We start from the raw sequence: 17,810 nt of genomic DNA on the forward strand, positions 1-17,810 counted from the left end.
CGTTTGGCCTCTGGCTCGCGAACACATGCCATCCACGGAGTGCCGACTGCCGATAAGGACAACTTTACACGGTAGCGCGACACCATGTGATTAAAAACGGTACACAACAGCACAGTACAAAACTAGATATTTTTAAGAATCGTGCGCGAGTGTAGAGTAACCTGACCATAAAAATAGGTAAAATCTAGGATCGTTTGGCAAGAAATCAGGGGTAAATCTTTGTAGAACTGATAGGGACTGGGTGCCCGATTATACCGACCCTACTCTTATTAAAATGTTATGTTAGGTAACGCATATTTTTTGAGAAATTGATAAAAAAGTAACGGATTCCACTCCGAGATTGCCGGAAGAAGTGAAAATGTTGTGCATTTTTTAATTCCTTTATTTATCAGTATAAAAGTACTAGCATTTATGTGGTTAAATATAATATTCATTTATTGCGCTATTGCGCTAAAAAATGAACACTTTAGAACTATTACAATTATTTTACATTAAAAAGTTTATCTCTCAAAAAAATCAACTTTCATCCATAATTTCAACGACAGTCTTACGAATTTTCGATCAGGTCACGTGTCCTGACGAGAGTTTAACATTTTATACCCATCCCAAAAAAAGTGCTCAACGCCGCTAGCACGTGTTATATGGGACATTTAAATCACGTAATATAAGACTGCTTAAGTCTCATTTACCCAGTAATTTTACTAGCTATGGCGCCCTTCAGACCGAAACACAATAATGCTTACACATTACAGCTTCACGGCAAAAATAGGTGCTCTTGTGGTATCCTACCTACCCATAATTTTGCCGGCATCCTGTGCTCAGAAGCCTCCCACTCGGTTATATAATATATAAGCTATTCAACGTTATACCTTATTCTTTTTGTCCTTTTTCGCCATTTCGATTTAAATACAAAATTATTTCTATAAAATAAAATAAAGTACTACAAAATGTATAAACAACAATGACTCAAGAAAGTTTGACATTAAATAAATGTCAACCATTGTTTGTTAATTACATTGAACCACAGACTTAGTATTTATATACACTAACTGACAGCCCCGTAAAGTGTGATTATAATCTATATACATATAAATAAAATTGGAGTGTCTGTTTGTAATATTGATATAACCAAAATAACATTTTTACAATTTTTATCTGTCTGTTTGTTCCGGCTAATCTCTGAAATGGCTGGACCGATTTTTATGAGACTTTTATTGGCAGGTAGCTGATGTAATAAGGAGTAACTTAGGCTAAGTTTATTTAAAAAAATCTTTTATTTTAGAAAAATAAAGTAATATTGCAATGTCCAAGAAACTGTCTAACTCTAAAAATAATTCATATGGCAAAACAACGTTTGCCGGGTCAGCTAGCATATACGATTTACAATTTAAGAACTTTATTTCTCAGAAGAATATTACAATATTCACTTATAGAGAAAATATATTCTAATTACTATATAATATGTGAGCCGTGAGAATATAACAATATCTATAATAATTATATCGATTTTTTTTCTTGTTTAATGTTGCAATGTCCAAGAAACGGTTTAACTCTAAAAATAATTTATATGGAAAAACAACGTTTGCCGGGTCAGCTAGTAATAATAAAAGGTTATTTAGTTCAAAAACTTTACAGAAATCTTATAACTAATAACAATATGGACATTTTATAACAGCATTATGTTGGGAATTTTATTTCTCAACTTCTATCTCAATTTTGATTTTTCAATGACGCCGGCAACGCTCTTTTGATCCCTCTAGTGTTGCAGGAGAATCTGGGCGATGGTGATCACTTAACATCAGGTGACTCGTACGTTCGTTTGTCCTCCTCTTCCTCCTATTTTAAGAAATGAGGTATTGCTAGAAATACACTGTACTGCAAAAGTAAGTATCACACTTTTCAAATTAATTTCTTTTCTTAACTATAGAAGGTAGAGATTTAAGATTAAAAACCTTTTGTTGCAAATTTTATAGGCTTTAATTCTTAGAAACTAAAATTATACATTAGTAACATTTTTAACTTAAAAAAGATAAAACAATGAAAATAGACATTTTTAGTTTAGTGTAAAAAAAAATTATGAATTTTTATTAATTTAATAATAAATTTATTAAATTAATTTTTAATAACTGGTATTGCCTCCTCGAGCTCCAATTACAGCTTCGAGCCGGTTTAACATACTAAACACTAGGTTTCGGAGCCGATGTTGGGGAATATTCTCCCATTCTTCTACCAGGGCCTGCTTTAGTGCCCTGAGGGTAGTAGGTGGTGGTCTGCGATTTCTGACTAGCCTCCCAAGCTCATCCCAGGCGTGTTCAATCGGGTTGAGATCAGGACTTCTTGATGGCCAAGCCATCACGCTGATACCGACCTCCTGAATATACTCTTGTACGATATGAGCCGTGCGTGGCCGGGCATTATCATGCATCAGCATCGATCCATCACCCATATTTGCTAAATACGGCCCTGCATACTCATTGAGAATCTCTTGAGCATATCTTTGCCCAGTGAGGGTGCCATTTTCTATGGCTACTAGCTCTGTGCGACCTTCTGAAGGTATGCGAGCCCATACATGTACACTGCCTCCACCGTATTGGACTCTTTCTGAGATGCAGGCTTGAAGGTATCGCTCACCAGGTCGCCTGTAAACACTTCGCCTTCCATCAGAAGTGTAAAGGGAGAATCGAGACTCATCTGCAAACAAAATTCTTGACCATTCTTCTTCATCCCACTGCATGTGTTCACGGGCGTATCGCAGTCTCGCTACTCGATGCTGTCTCTCGAGTTTTGGGCCACTCGCTGGTCTTCGGGGTTTCAAATTTGCTTCAGCAAGTCTTCTTCTCACTGTACTATCACTAATGTAGTCCGGGTCTGAAGTAGCTGTTGCTGGACTTCAACTGCATTTTGGTGGCGATTTCTTAACACAGTGGAAATAATATAACGATCTTCTCGGGCACTGGTACACCTGGGTCTGCCATTACAAGGTCTCCTCAGATGGTGTCCAGTCTCTTCGTACCTTCGCTTTACCTTCTGGACCGTTCGTACCGTCACATCCACCATTCTTGCAGTGCGACGCATACTGATGCCTAGTTCCAGAAAAGCCATGATCCTAGCACATTCTTCAACTGAAAGAGGCATGATAAATAAATGTTATGTGCTTTTTAACATAAATTTTTAAAACAAGACCCATCGATCCTGAAAAAAATTTAAAACAGAAAGAAAAATGTGAATGGTAAAATTGTGATTCGGAAACGTCCACTTTGAAAAAGGAATGGTTTTGTTTTTGAAGTTTTTTTTTCAGCCAATTCTTAAAAGAAGGTTACCGACTATAAAAATTCATGTACAAAATTAAATTCTCTTTGGAGTCCTTTTTATTTCGAAAGTATATCTTGTGAACTTAAAACGTTATCCCAATTTTAAAAGTGTGATACTTACTTTTGAAGGCCGGTGTAGTTGCGCGTATATAGTGCTACTTCTATTAATTTATTCACTACGGTGTCCTAACATTATTTTGTTAATTTAAAAAAAATTTTTGAAAGATATACCACCTCTATCGTAAAAAAATACAAAGAAATCAATTGCAATATTTTTATTTTGAGGCGTTTGGCAAAATAGTCACAATTCTAGTACAACTCTGAAAGAGCGGCGTCATTCACAGCACGAATCTATCATAAATCACATTTTTGTTAACAATAACCAAGCTTGTTTACCTAGCAACTCGTAACATGAACCGCATAATGATACCTCGAGTATTGTAAACACAAGTGGGTATAACGTTTTAAATAGCTGGCGCCGGGTTCGGCGCCAAAACAGCTCAGCAAGTAGCTTCTGTGGGCGCGCGGGACTTGTTAGCGAAACACAAATAGTTTTGGACACTACTGATTGGCTGCAGAAAATAATAACAACCTGATAATTGGTGACAAATTTTGATGTGTCATTTGCGCATTAGCTAGTAGTATAGCATTCAAAATAGAATTGCCAATAGTGGCTGACTGTTTACGACTTGTCTATCAAAATCGGTTACAGTAACTTGATTCGCTTGCCTTTTCTATCTTATTTGATCTGTAGTTGTCTTTAAATACGCGTTTATTTTGAAGGTAACCATATCTATATATTGGTATATATTGGATCCTCGACAATTCGAGCTGATAATTGAGGGTGCCAGACAAGAGATATGTAGCCGGAACTGCGTTGTAGAGCGCTAGAAAGTGGTCCGGCTTGAAGTATTGCCGTTCACAATAAAAATTGAAAAGGATTTTTAATAAGCATCTGATTTTTTTTTCACAACCACTTTATGGGACCAATTACCGGCTGCAGTTTTACCGAACCGATACGACTAAGAGTCCTTCAACTTAAAGGCCGGTAACGCTGGTGTTGCAGATGTCCATGGGCGGTTGCCTTACCATTTAACCCCTCTTATATAAAAAAACATCATGATATCAAACTCTTTAAACCAAATACATATAATATTCAAAAAAATTTGTAAAATGAAGCTCCAAACTCATATTACATAAAGATCTTTTTGCCCATAAACCTAACGGGGGTTTTTCTTGTAATCGAGTTATTGAAAAATGATTTGAATATTCTACTTTTATTGTATTTTGGTTTGAGCTGATGGTGTTGTTAATAAAACTATATTAATTAACTAGTTGACCCGACAGACGTTGTTCTGTATATAATAAATAAAAAAAATATTTTTATTAATTTTAGTTTGTGACAAAACTTAAGATTAATCAATCTACATAAAAATAATGTGATAGATAATTAACAATTGTAGTAAATCTACCAACTATAGTTAGCTAAAATTAAGTTTATAAAAATAAATAACTTTCTCAGGAGGTCAAAAGACCTCCTGAGAAAGTTATAAAAATTGTAATTAGTTATTCATTATAAGCTATTCTTTCAATTTGATTTCTGAACGACGGGGGACACTTTAAAAGAAAAACAAAATTGTTGTGTTTTTTTTTATTCCGAGTATTTTCATATTTAACCTTTTAAACCTTCTCTGGACTTCGACAAATAATTCAAGACCAAAATTAGCTAAATCAGTCCAGCCGTTCCCGAGTTTTAGCGAGACTAACGAACAGCAATTCATTTTTATATATATAGATTAATTATTATTAAACTTCATAATGACAACTATGACCTTTACCATCTTTGGCTCATCTAATCTGCAGTCCCCCTGTAAACGAGATCAAAGTAAACTATAATAAATATGCAAATGTAACTTTCACGCAAAAATCAAATTTACAGTTGCAATTACACGCGCTTAAAAGTCTTTTATTTAAATTTATCAATTAAAGAAAGAAATAACTAACCAAAGATATAATATGTCATAGTTCAATAGCAGTAAAAGACATATATTATACTGTGCTTATACAAGATTTTGAACACGTATAAACTATGCACAAAAGACTTTGGACACCATTTTGAATTCCGGAGCACTGAACTGCTTATAAAGGTGTAAGTTCAAGATTGATTTACATTATATTACACCAAAAGTACATTAAAGAAATAACTCAAGACCTTTTAGGCTATTTTTAGGGTTCCGTAGCCAAATGGCAAAAAACGGAACCCTTATAGATTCGTCAAGTCTTTCTGTCTGTCCGTGTATGTCACAGCCACTTTTTTCCAAAACTACAAGAACCATACTGTTGAAACTTGGTAAGTAGATGTATTCTGTGATAACATTAGTTTTCACACAAAAATAGATAAAACAATAACTTTTGGGGGTTTCCTCATTATAATACTTAGAACTGAAACTCAAAATTTTTTTTTTCATTAAAGCACGTGTTGGTTTTGTATCTATGGATAAGTCTTGTAGTCAAAAAATATATTAAGGTTTCAAATATCATTTTTTTTAAAAGTGGTTTGTAGTTTGAAAAAATTTAATATCATTTTTCTTTCCATATAACTTTTATATTATGTTACTTCCTGGTACGGAACCCTTCATGGACGAGTCCGACTCGCACTTGGCCGCTTTTTTAGATATTACGTTTCAAAGTCAAAGACAAATAAACTTTATTTCTATAGGTTTATATTAAGCACTTTTGAATAAACATTATAAATAATTAATTTAAATTACTGAATCTTCTATATTATGTTCGGAAAAAGAGCTCGTGAGAAGAACATAGAGAAACGCGACGGCGACTATTTTTCATCAATAATTATCTTTATCTTTCTTACATAGCCTATCTATAGCCTTTGGGGCAGTAAGGTCCTTGAATGGCGACCAGGTACCGGAAGACGTAGTGTTGGTAGGCCCCCCACAAGATGGACCGACGATGTGGTCAAGATCGCTAGAGTAGGTTGGATGAGGGCAGCGCAGGAGCGATCGTAATGGCGATCTTTGGGGAAGGCCTTTGCCCAGCAGTTCACACAGTTCAGATTTTACATAGTTGTTATATACCTACATTACTTACGACAAATTAGTTTGTAAGGTGCTGAATCATGTTTAAAGTTAAAAATCGTTTTATATATGAAATATATTAAAGTGAAACTTTTAGTACATCTTTTCAAACTTTTTCGTCTGTGTGTTGCATGTCGCGTGACGGTCGAGCGGCGCCTATAGTTAGCAGCAGCTGACCTTGTAGTGTATAGACTATTACTCACTTGTGCCAGTGCTCCACGCATATTTGTTTGTTTTTGTCAGTGTTTAATGTAAATGTTGTTATTTATTAAAGTGAAACTTTTATTTGCTTTTGGTAAACAACGACACTGCTACAAGAAAAAACAAAGAATAGTACAAAAATGAATGGGGTTGAATTAATTTTGTGCCGTAAAAAAACAGATTGCCGACAGAGCACGTGCCAGGGCTAAGACACAGAGTTTAATAAAAATATTAGTTGGAGACTTAGCCTACTTTTATTATTTCCCATTATCATTCCAATTTCCAGGTTTAAAATTAAGATTGATAAAGCGATTTTTATACCCTTAATGGAATATTTTTCCAAATAACTTTTAGTTCAATGTCTATAATGTGAAAAAAGATTTCACTTTTACCGTGGTTTCATAAAAGTACAAAATCCTTTTTATATATTAAATGCATCAACCTTTAGAGCTTGAATTCATTGTTTTTATAACGTTGTCAAGTTCAATTAGATTAGCGTCTTGATATTAAAATAATTTGAATACAATCAACAATTATTGTTTTAACATTGACCTGAAAATTGCTAATAACGAGGAAAAATTTGATCGTGACTCGTCAAAGGGTTCCGTATCACAAAAGGAAATAAGTGGCCATGTGCGAGTCGGATTCGCTCATGAAGGGTTCCGTAGCAGCAAGTAACATAATATAAAAGTTCTTGTAGTTCGTTGTATCGATTTATGACGTATTATAAAAAACTACTTACTAGATCTCGTTCAAACCAATTTTCCGTGGAAGTTTGCATGGTAATGTACATTATATATTTTTTTTACTTTTATCATTATCTTATTTTAGAAAGTCAGGAGAGGGGACACACATACAGAAGTCGGTGTTATGCAAGATGGGTTAGTAACTACATACATTATAGGTGAGATGTGCTTGAGTTGTGAGGAGGCGAGAGGCGAGATCGGGTCGCAGCGAAAGGACACCGATTCCAAAAATGACAATAATCGTAACAAGAATTAGATTAATTAATGAGATTGTAAAAAAATACGCAATTGTTTTTATACTTTTTAGTGCATATTATATCTATTCATTTGAAATAGGTAGTGTTTTTGAAGTCGGTTTTTTTGTGAAAATCTTAATGCGGTTTACAAAATACATCTACATAAAAAGTTTCAACAGTATAAACATGACGAATCTCTATAGGTTCCGTTTTTTGCTATTTGGCTTCGGAACTGTTAACCTCTATTATCTGCAACGCACACAGCCTTGCAGAAAATAGAGATTAACAGTTCGCCGCTACTTTTTTTGACGTACTTACAGCTGTTACAGTCCATCTAGATTCTAGACGTACACACTATCAAAGCTTCTATCATTTAATCACCGAAATACACGCACAAGTGTCATATCTGCTTCTGTCTGATCCCGAATTTTAAACAAAAGTTTGAAAATATTACTAATACACTGGCCTTCAAAAGTAAGTATCACACTTTTAAAATTGGGATAACGTTTTAGTTCACAAGATATACTTTCGAAATAAAAAGGACTTCAAAGAGAATTTAATTTTGTACATAAAAACTTTATAGTCGGTAACCTTCTTTTAAGAATTGGCTGAAAAAAAACTTCAAAAACAAAACCATTCCTTTTTCAAAGTGGACGTTTCCGAATTACAATTTTACCATTCACATTTTTCTTTCTGTTTTAAATTTTTTTCAAGATCTATAGGTCTTGTTTTAAAAATTTATGCTAAAAAGCACATAACATTTATTTATCATGCCTCTTTCAGTTGAAGAATGTGCTAGGATCATGGCTTTTCTGGAACTAGGCATCAGTATGCGTCGCACTGCAAGAATGGTGGGTGTGACGGTACGAACGGTCCAGAAGGTAAAGCGAAGGTACGAAGAGACTGGACACCATCTGAGGAGACCTTGTAATGGCAGACCCAGGTGTACCAGTGCCCGAGAAGATCGTTATATTATTTCCACTGTGTTAAGAAATCGCCACCAAAATGCAGTTGAAGTCCAGCAACAGCTACTTCAGACCCGAAGGGACTACATTAGTGACAGTACAGTGAGAAGAAGACTTGCTGAAGCAAATTTGAAACCCCGAAGACCAGCGAGTGGCCCAAAACTCGAGAGACAGCATCGAGTAGCGAGACTGCGATACGCCCGTGAACACATGCAGTGGGATGAAGAAGAATGGTCAAGAATTTTGTTTGCAGATGAGTCTCGATTCTCCCTTTACACTTCTGATGGAAGGCGAAGTGTTAACAGGTGACCTGGTGAGCAATACCTTCAAGCCTGCATCTCAGAAAGAGTCCAATACGGTGGAGGCAGTGTACATATATGGGCTGGCATATCTTCAGAAGGTCGCACAGAGCTAGTAGCCATAGAAAATGGCACCCTCACTGGGCAAAGATATGGTCAAGAGATTCTCAATGAGTATGCAGGGCCGTATTTAGCAAATATGGGTGATGGATCGATGCTGATGCATGATAATGCCCGGCCACACACGGCTCATATCGTACAAGAGTATATTCAGGAGGTCGGTATCAGCGTGATGGCTTGGCCATCAAGAAGTCCTGATCTCAACCCGATTGAACACGTCTGGGATGAGCTTAGTAGGCTAGTCAGAAATCGCAGACCACCACCTACTCTCAGGGCACTAAAGCAGGCCCTGGTAGAAGAATGGGAGAATATTCCCCAACATCGGCTCCGAAACCTAGTGTTCAGTATGCCAAACCGGCTCGAAGCTGTAATCAGAGCTCAGAGTGAGTAATACATTTTAGTTGAATTTTTTTATACTAAACTAAAAATGTCTATTTTCATTGTTTTATCTTTCCTAAGTTAAAAATGTTACTAATGTATAATTTTAGTTTCCTTAGAATTAAAGCCTATAAAATTTGCAACAAAACGTTTTTAATCTTAAATCTGTTCTATAGTTAAGAAAAAAAATTTATTTGAAAAGTGTGATACTTACTTTTGCAGGCCAGTGTAGATAAGACATACTATACAATCAGTGATTACCTTACGGAAAATTTTTAACTATTATAAATATTGTTTTTGACATCTATTTAGTTGTTTGACATTTAGATTTCCAACATATAATAATTATATTAATGAACATTAGACATTTTAGATGATAATATAAAGAACATTATGTAATAGTACATTAATATGTTTTTTTTTAATGTCGCATGCTGTAATTAAGCATAGTTTGGCTTCTCATATATTTTCGTATATATACATATATTCAACACCTGTATATCACCCAAATTCGCAAATAAATTAAATTGTATTAAATTGAATTGTCTCTGTCATCAAGATGCAGACGGAAAATAACAAACTGTGTAAGTTGTTTACACAAAATATGTATTACGTCATGATGTGTCAATGTTGCGTCATCACAAACGATCGAATGTTCTAGATTTTGACCTTACATTCGGTTTCATATTTTGGGTATGTTCCGATATGCACTTGTTACGTGTTACGTTGTTCCCGATCACGTCACAGTGACGTCACAACTTGGGGTACACTACGAAGATCACCAATCAAAAGCACCGTTTGCATCATAGATATCTAATAGACAGAGGCTGTTCTGTACATAGTAAATAAAATACTGTTTTTGCTGTTTTATGAATTTGTCAATAATAATATTTTATAACATCAATAATTATTTCGTAAAATATGCTGTTGTTGTAATGAAATTCTTTCACAGCAGAACTGCCAAACCGTGCGTCATTAAATTCTCTCATAGAAAATATGTCCATACAGTACAAATAATTATGGGTCCCAAATCGAAATAAAAACTATCCTATCTCTCAAGTTGGACTAAACTGCACTCCGTGAACCAATCCCCATTAAAATCCGTTCATTAGTTTAGGAGTTCACTGGAAACAAACATCATGATACTGGATTTATATATTTTAAGATACACAACTATACTAGGCGTTGTAGTATTTTTGTTAACTTATACAGATAACATTAACATTCAATAAAAATAATACCTTACTTAGTGGCAGTAATGTTCAAGGTCTATTGTGTACGCTTATTAGAAGCTCGGACGCGAACACGAGGCTTTTGAGACGAACATTTTGTTTTAGCAATTGAAATATACTTATTTAGCAAAATTATTAAAAACGTCAAGTTATTTACACAATTTTGTTAATTTAAAGGGACACACCCGAAATACGACACTCCATCCATTTTCAATTAGCATATTCTGTTATTTGGACAGTTTTTCACTGAACACTTTGTCATTGCGTGGCGTTGTATTCAAAGCGCGGTCGAAACACAACTGCCTTATTAGGCAGAGTTTTCGTTCAGACAACTTTTGATCGTGATTGTGAGTCTAGTTGTTTATTGTTTACAAACAAAGCATGCGAGAGAGAAGAAAATCTCTTACGGAGGTACAGCAAGAGAGAAAAGGAAAGTGAGTCTTTTGTTACTGTAACCGATTTTGACTGACAGGTCGTAAGCAGTCAGCCACGCTTGGCATTAGCTCCGTTGTATTTTTTATACTAAACCACTAGCTTACGAACACATTTTTTATTATTTAATTATAATACAATTTAGCTTGCCCTTCCAACGACTAAACCGATTTTAGTCAAATTTTGCACACGATGTGCATTTTCATCCAACTTGAGAGATAGGATAGTTTTTATTTTCGTTTAAATAGTGACAATTATTATTTTAATAATTTAAAATTTTATTTCTGTATGAATTTTTTGTCGCACAGCAAAGAGGATGTAAATACTACGTAATAAGAGGCAGGAACCTAAGTACCTTTTACCTAATTAAAAAATTATGAAACTAGCAGATTTGACATATGTTTGAAATAGTAATTACAATTGGGCGACGAAGTATAATCCGGCTAAGTTAGAAAGAGAACAGTTGCCTAAAATGTAGTGGATTTAATTCCTTTATCGCGGGCAACGCTCCTCTGGTGTTGCGAGAGAATGTGGGCGACCGCGGCGGTGATCACTTAACACCAGGTAACCCATACGCTCGTTTGTCATACTTTTCCATAAAAAAATCGGGTCATCTATCGATCTATCAATCACTGCACGTTTCATACAATCGCTTTTTAATAGAGAGTTTCGTTAGGCTGACGCACAGTTTTTTTTTTATTTTATTTATCAAAATACATTTTTTACAAAATGTGAACAAATTAGATACATTGTTAAAACCACAGAGGTTAGACCTCAATGCATTATCTTAGTTTACGGCTTATTTCAGTTTTTTACAAAATAAATATAATCTTAACATTAAATTCTATACTACATACAATTATTAATATCTATAGAAAGTAACAATTGGCTACAAGTACATTAATTACATACTAATAGCTACAAGAAATCAACTACAGATAATATGTACCTTACCAATATTTATTTCAACACAAAGCAACCAAAAAACAGATATTTCAAACATTTTCCGGGCATCCCATGACCACAGTTCAACAGTTCCTCTGTGACATTTTTATCATAACAAGAACAGGGAAAAACCAGTGAACGCATATCTTTTATATGCGTTTACTGGGAAATAATTTGTGTAATGAATGAACTTCTACAAGTATCGTGATTAACAAAAAAGACTACGTTTAAAAAAACCGACTTCAAAAACTAAAAAGTATAAAATAACTACAAATTTAATTTAATGCACCTCTTATGCAAACCTTTACCTTTAATATTAATAAAATACTATTATTTGTATGTGCTACATATTGATAGACTAGCTGACCCGGCAAACGTTGTTTTGCCATATAAAGTATAATTCACGCGATAGTTTTATAAGTAATAAAATATTGCCTATATTATAGCCTGTACATCATTTTGTTCTATTGTCAATAGTTTTTGCAGCGCACGCAAAAATATGTTTTCGATTTTACACCTTGTGTTACAAAATAGCAATTTTATTACGGATCCCTAATTTAGAAAAAAAAAACATAGCCTATAGCCTTCCTCGATAAATGGACTACCCAACACTGAAAGAATCATTCAAATCGACCAGTAGTACCAGAGATTAGCGCGTTCAAACAAACAAACAAACAAACAAACAAACACTGCAGCTTTATAATATTATAATAGTATAGATTTTAAGTCGGTGCTAAGCCCTAAACAAAATAAAACTTAATTATAAACAGCTTACTTACTGTAATTAAGGGTAAAGGTTTGCATAAAAGGTGTATTAAATTAAATTTTGTTATTTTATACTTTTCAGTATTTGAAGTCGGTTATTTTAAACGTAGTATTTTTGAATTTTAATTTTTTAGTATTACTTAATGATAATAATATATAAAAAACAAATGAAAATTCCTAAAAAAGCCGTACGCAAAAAACAATTATTACATCCACGTGGGCAAAAAATTTTCATAATAAATGTTCATAAAATGAAAACTACCCCGCCAAACTAAGTATGTAAAAATTTTATCGGACCAAATGGCATACGGATGGAATTACGTAAATCGGATTATAAACCTCAGCGTAATCGTCGTAAAATACCGATCGAATTGAGAACCTCCTCCTTTTTAAAAATTGGTTAAAATTTTTTATATTCTATTATTACGAATTTTTTAGATTGCCAAGTACACCGGCCACCAGCTAATCGCTACATATTATAAAAGAAATTCCTCGTCTGTCTGTCCGTTCACAATAAACTCAAAAATAACTGCACCGATTTTCATGCTATTTTAACCAATAAATTGTGTGTTTCTCGAGGAAGGTTTTAGAATATGATTTGTTAAGTTTTTGTACACATGAATGTATTTGTTGGAGGTGTCGGAAAATAATCTATCAGTATAAACACTTTCAGATATAACAGAATAATGTATGGTGTATTTGTGTATCTTATATAGGTCTACAGAAAAGTCCCCGATGGCATATGTCTATCTCTTCAGGATAACATACTATATACATTTATGAAATTTAAAAAAAAATGGCATTTATAAAGCGGATATGTAAAAGCTGTTTACACAAATACGATATAAATCCTTATCATTTTATTACTAAATATTAAAAAATCATTTATGAATACGTTTTTGTTTCATTTTCAATTTCAATTTGATTACACATCTCCGATAGCATTAGGTACATTATTCCCGAATAATCCTATTGTTTCTATTGATGGAACAGCGTCTGTCGGGTCAGCTAGTCTTATATATAAAATTCTCGTGTCCCAGTGTTTGTTACCAAACTCCTCCGAAACGGCTAAACCAATTTCAATAACAGAATCGGCCAATATCTATTTCATACCCCTAAATGATAAGAGTCTACTCACCCCTAAATATTTTTTAAATTTTTACTTTGTTATGATTCAGCATTAAAAATACATACAACTTCAAATTATCACCCACCTACGATCTACACTATTTTTGTATCGCGATTTTAATATTCTTCCATCCACAGATACGCAATAGAGTTACAAGATGGCAATCGAATGTAATGATTAATGTAGTTCAATAAATTTGGAATCGGTCGTCATCTACTTTTATACCCCAAAAAATTTAATTATTGATTTTTTTTATTACTTTATATGGCAATACCACGTCTGCGTCAGCTTGTCTTATCTCAATATATATAAATTACGTGACACGTTGTTTGTCCGCGATGGACTGCTAAACTAATGAACGGATTTTAATGGGGATTACTCCATGGAGTGCAGTTTGGTCCAACTTGAGAGATAGGATAGTTTTTATTTCGATTTGCGGCCCATAATTATTTTTATTTTCAATATTTGTTTTGTATGAAATATTTTTTCTTTTAGAGAATCTAGTGACGCACGGTTTGACAGTTCTGCTTTGAAACAATTTCAATATAACAACAGGGTGCATATTTTACGAAATAATTCTTAAGTTATGAAATACATGATGAGAAATTCATAAAAAAACAGTATTTTATTTATTATATACAGAACAACGTCTGTCGGGTCAGCAAGTAGATTAAAAAAAATTTTAAGTCAAAATTATGTCACGTTATTTACTTACTTAGTGTACGATTATTGCAAAAATAATAACTTTTCTTACTAAATTGTATTAACACAATAAAATTTGCTAATGATTACTTTAAAACTGCATAGTTTGTAGTAACGTATTGCTTATCAAGTTTATGTGGCAATTTAATAACATAAGAGATTAGCCTGTTCATATCTGCAGTAACTATACTCTTTTATAAAATAACTAGCTGACCCAGCAAACGTTGTATTGCCGATATTAAAATCGCGATACAAAAGTAACTGTTGATCGTAGATGGGTGTAAATTTGAAGTTGTATGTGATTGTGTAATTTAAAAAAAAATGTTAAAAAAATTAAAAAAAAAAATTCGTGTGGACCACCCTTAACATTTAGGGGTATGAAAAATAGATGTTGGCCGATTCTGAGACCTATTCAATATGCTCATAAAATTTCATGAGAATCGGTCAAGCCGTTTTGGAGGAGTACGGGAACGAACATTGTGACACGAGATTTTTATATATAAGATTTAATTTAAATTTAGTCGAAGAGTACCAGTAAGAATTCCACGTAAGCCTATTACTCCACTTTATCCTCCACTTCGTCGAACGATCCTAGGTACCAATTTCCCAGTCCCACGATTATGTAAAATTTTAAATTCTTATAGCGTAGATAATAATAATAATAATAATAATAATAATCCTTTATTCAACTAATAATATGTGGTACAAAATGTTTTTGTGTCCTATCCTCTGCGATAGGATACCCTGAGTTGCAGAGGCTAGGTCCTTCCGAAAGGCTATACATTATTAAACATATTTAGCAAACTCACTAAAAAGAGGTATGTGTGTGTGTGTGTATGTGTATGAGTGCGTGTGTGTGTAAGTGTGTCTGTGTGTGTACGTGTGTGTTGCTGTGTGTGTGTGTGTGTTTTTTTTTTTTTAAGTATTTGTTAGTATGTCAAACTGTGCACAAGATTAAATAAATGTTAGTAATTGAATATTAAGTTTTAATTTTAAGAACGTTTTCTGTATCGTCGTATTTTAATACTATTAGCCATGATTTTAAAGATTTTGTTAACGAGAATTTATTTACTTGATGAGTTATTTAGAATTTATTTAGATGATATTGACATATTTGCTGATTGTGTCGTAAGACCATTTGCACAATCATTGGTAATCTTTAATAATGTTATAATTGGAAAATTTATGTTACGGTGTATAACTCATTTATTAATTAAAAAAAAATGTTTAATTCGTAACTTATTCTATATAATACCTAAGATTAATTATTTCTGTGCATGCTGTGTTTATTTGTAAGTAATCACTACATTTAGTTCTTAGTTTTTAGTTCTACTTTTTATATTTGTGTGTATTATTGTAAGTGATTGTAAATAAACCTATTAAATAAAACAATCGATCAATGTCTTAAAAATTTAATGTATTTTCCCAATATTATAATTATCACGCTTTTTTTCTACTAGCCACTCTAGCCTACAGTTATTCATTTTAAACTATTATTTTTATTTGATTTCTGAACGACCGCGACGCACGGGGGCCACATTAAAGAAAATCAAAATTGTTGTTTTTATTCAATTCCGAGTATTTTCATATTTATTCAACCTTTTAAACCTTCTCTGGACTTCCACAAATACTTCAAGACCAAAATTAGCCAAATCGGTCCAGCCGTTCTCGAGTTTTAGCGAGACTAACGTAAAGAGACTAAAAAAACATTTTTATATATAACTAGCTGACCCGACAGACGTTGTTCTGTATATCTTTATATATATATATATTTCTTGTGTGCGTGTGTATGTCACTGAACTTCTCCTAGACGGCTGGACCGATTTTGATGATTTTTTTTGTGTGAATTCAAGGGGATTCGAGGATGGTTTAGATTCACAATTGAACTACCTCCTAAACGGCTGGACCGATTTTGATGATATAATTGTGTGTTCCAGTGAATTTGAGGTTGGTATGTGTCTTCAGGTGGATTTGAAAATGGTTTAGATTCACAATTAAACAGCCTCCTAAACGGCTGGACCAATTTTGATAATTTTTTTGTTTGTTTCAGTGAATTTGAGATTGGTTTAGATTCTCAATTCCGTCCATATAATATAATTCTCCTGCTCATGTGTATGTTAGTGAACTCCTCCTAACGGCTGGACCGATTTTTCAAATTTAAGACGTGTGTACAGGACAACGTCTGTTGGGTCCACTAGTAATAAATAAAATAATGTTTTTATATGAATTTGTCAATAATATTTCATAACATCAAAAATAACTTCGTAAAATATGTACCCTGCTGTCGTAATGAAATTGTTTCACAGCAGAACTGTCACGTCAACCGTGCGTCAATAAATTCTCTCATAGAAATTATGTATGGACACATCAAAGGAAAAACATATTTGTTGTTTTTATTTAATTTAGCAACATTTTCCTATTTATTCACCTTTTAAACCTTCTCTGGACTTCCACAAATAATTCAAGACCAAAATTAGCCAAATCGGTCCAGCCGTTCTCGAGTTTTAGCGAGACTAACGAACAGCAATTCATTTATATATATATATAGAAGATATAGATAGATTATTTGAAGTAGTATAATTTCTACATATGAGTTAAAATTTTAGAGAAATATTATAACAAGGAAGAAACCGAATACTATAGACACGAAAGGTAAACGAAAACAAATAAAAACAAAACTGCTGTGTCCTTCAATATATAATATTATAGTCTTGTTATTTCTTGAATGCGACTGAACTTTACTGTGACGTAATTAAGTATTTATTCACTAAGAATGTCTACCGGCTTTCGAAAGACAGTTTTATATAAAAACCGGTTAAGCTTGGATAATTGGAGTGCCAATCAAGTTTACAACATGACTCAAAAAGCGGTGGCGCAATAGGTTCAACCGTTGACTATTACCTTTTTTATGACTAGATGAATAGGTTTCATAGTTGTCCGGGCGTAATATGAATGGCAGGAGATCTCCTGGGACTCCTCTTAGAATGGGGGTCCCACAAGGGTCTATTCTTGAACCGTTCCGCTTCCTTATGTATATGATAAATGATCTACCTAAACTTGTAGTGTCGAAACACTTCACTCATATTCAAAGTGAAAGGAAGCCAAGTTTTATATGACGAAGTAAACAATGCTCTATCTGACATCGTGTTCTGACTTAGCGCCAATACCCTATTGTTAAATAGTCAATAAGTAATAAATATACTACTGTCAAATGTCAAAAAAAAGTTGTGAAACGAATCTCCTATAATATTTAC

General features: G+C 33.5%; 1 protein-coding gene across 7 annotated transcripts in view; it reads right to left on the bottom strand.

The window, feature by feature from the left end:
* LOC126980174 (dynein axonemal intermediate chain 7) overlaps positions 1-960 on the bottom strand; it is a 72,889-nt gene extending 71,929 nt beyond the window's left edge. For 6 of the 7 annotated variants that reach the window (XM_050829766.1, XM_050829772.1, XM_050829776.1 and 3 more), the window contains exon 1: positions 870-960. In XM_050829766.1, coding sequence (XP_050685723.1) covers positions 870-896 — 27 coding nt within the window. In that variant the 5' untranslated portion in view covers positions 897-960. Of the gene's footprint in view, positions 1-793 lie in introns of all 7 variants that reach the window. The other variant, XM_050829767.1, reaches the window with a different exon arrangement.
* Between the last annotated feature and the right edge of the window lie 16,850 nt (positions 961-17,810).

The sequence above is a fragment of the Leptidea sinapis genome, chromosome 5 (genome assembly GCF_905404315.1).
Source record: "Leptidea sinapis chromosome 5, ilLepSina1.1, whole genome shotgun sequence".
Taxonomy (NCBI): domain Eukaryota; kingdom Metazoa; phylum Arthropoda; class Insecta; order Lepidoptera; family Pieridae; genus Leptidea; species Leptidea sinapis.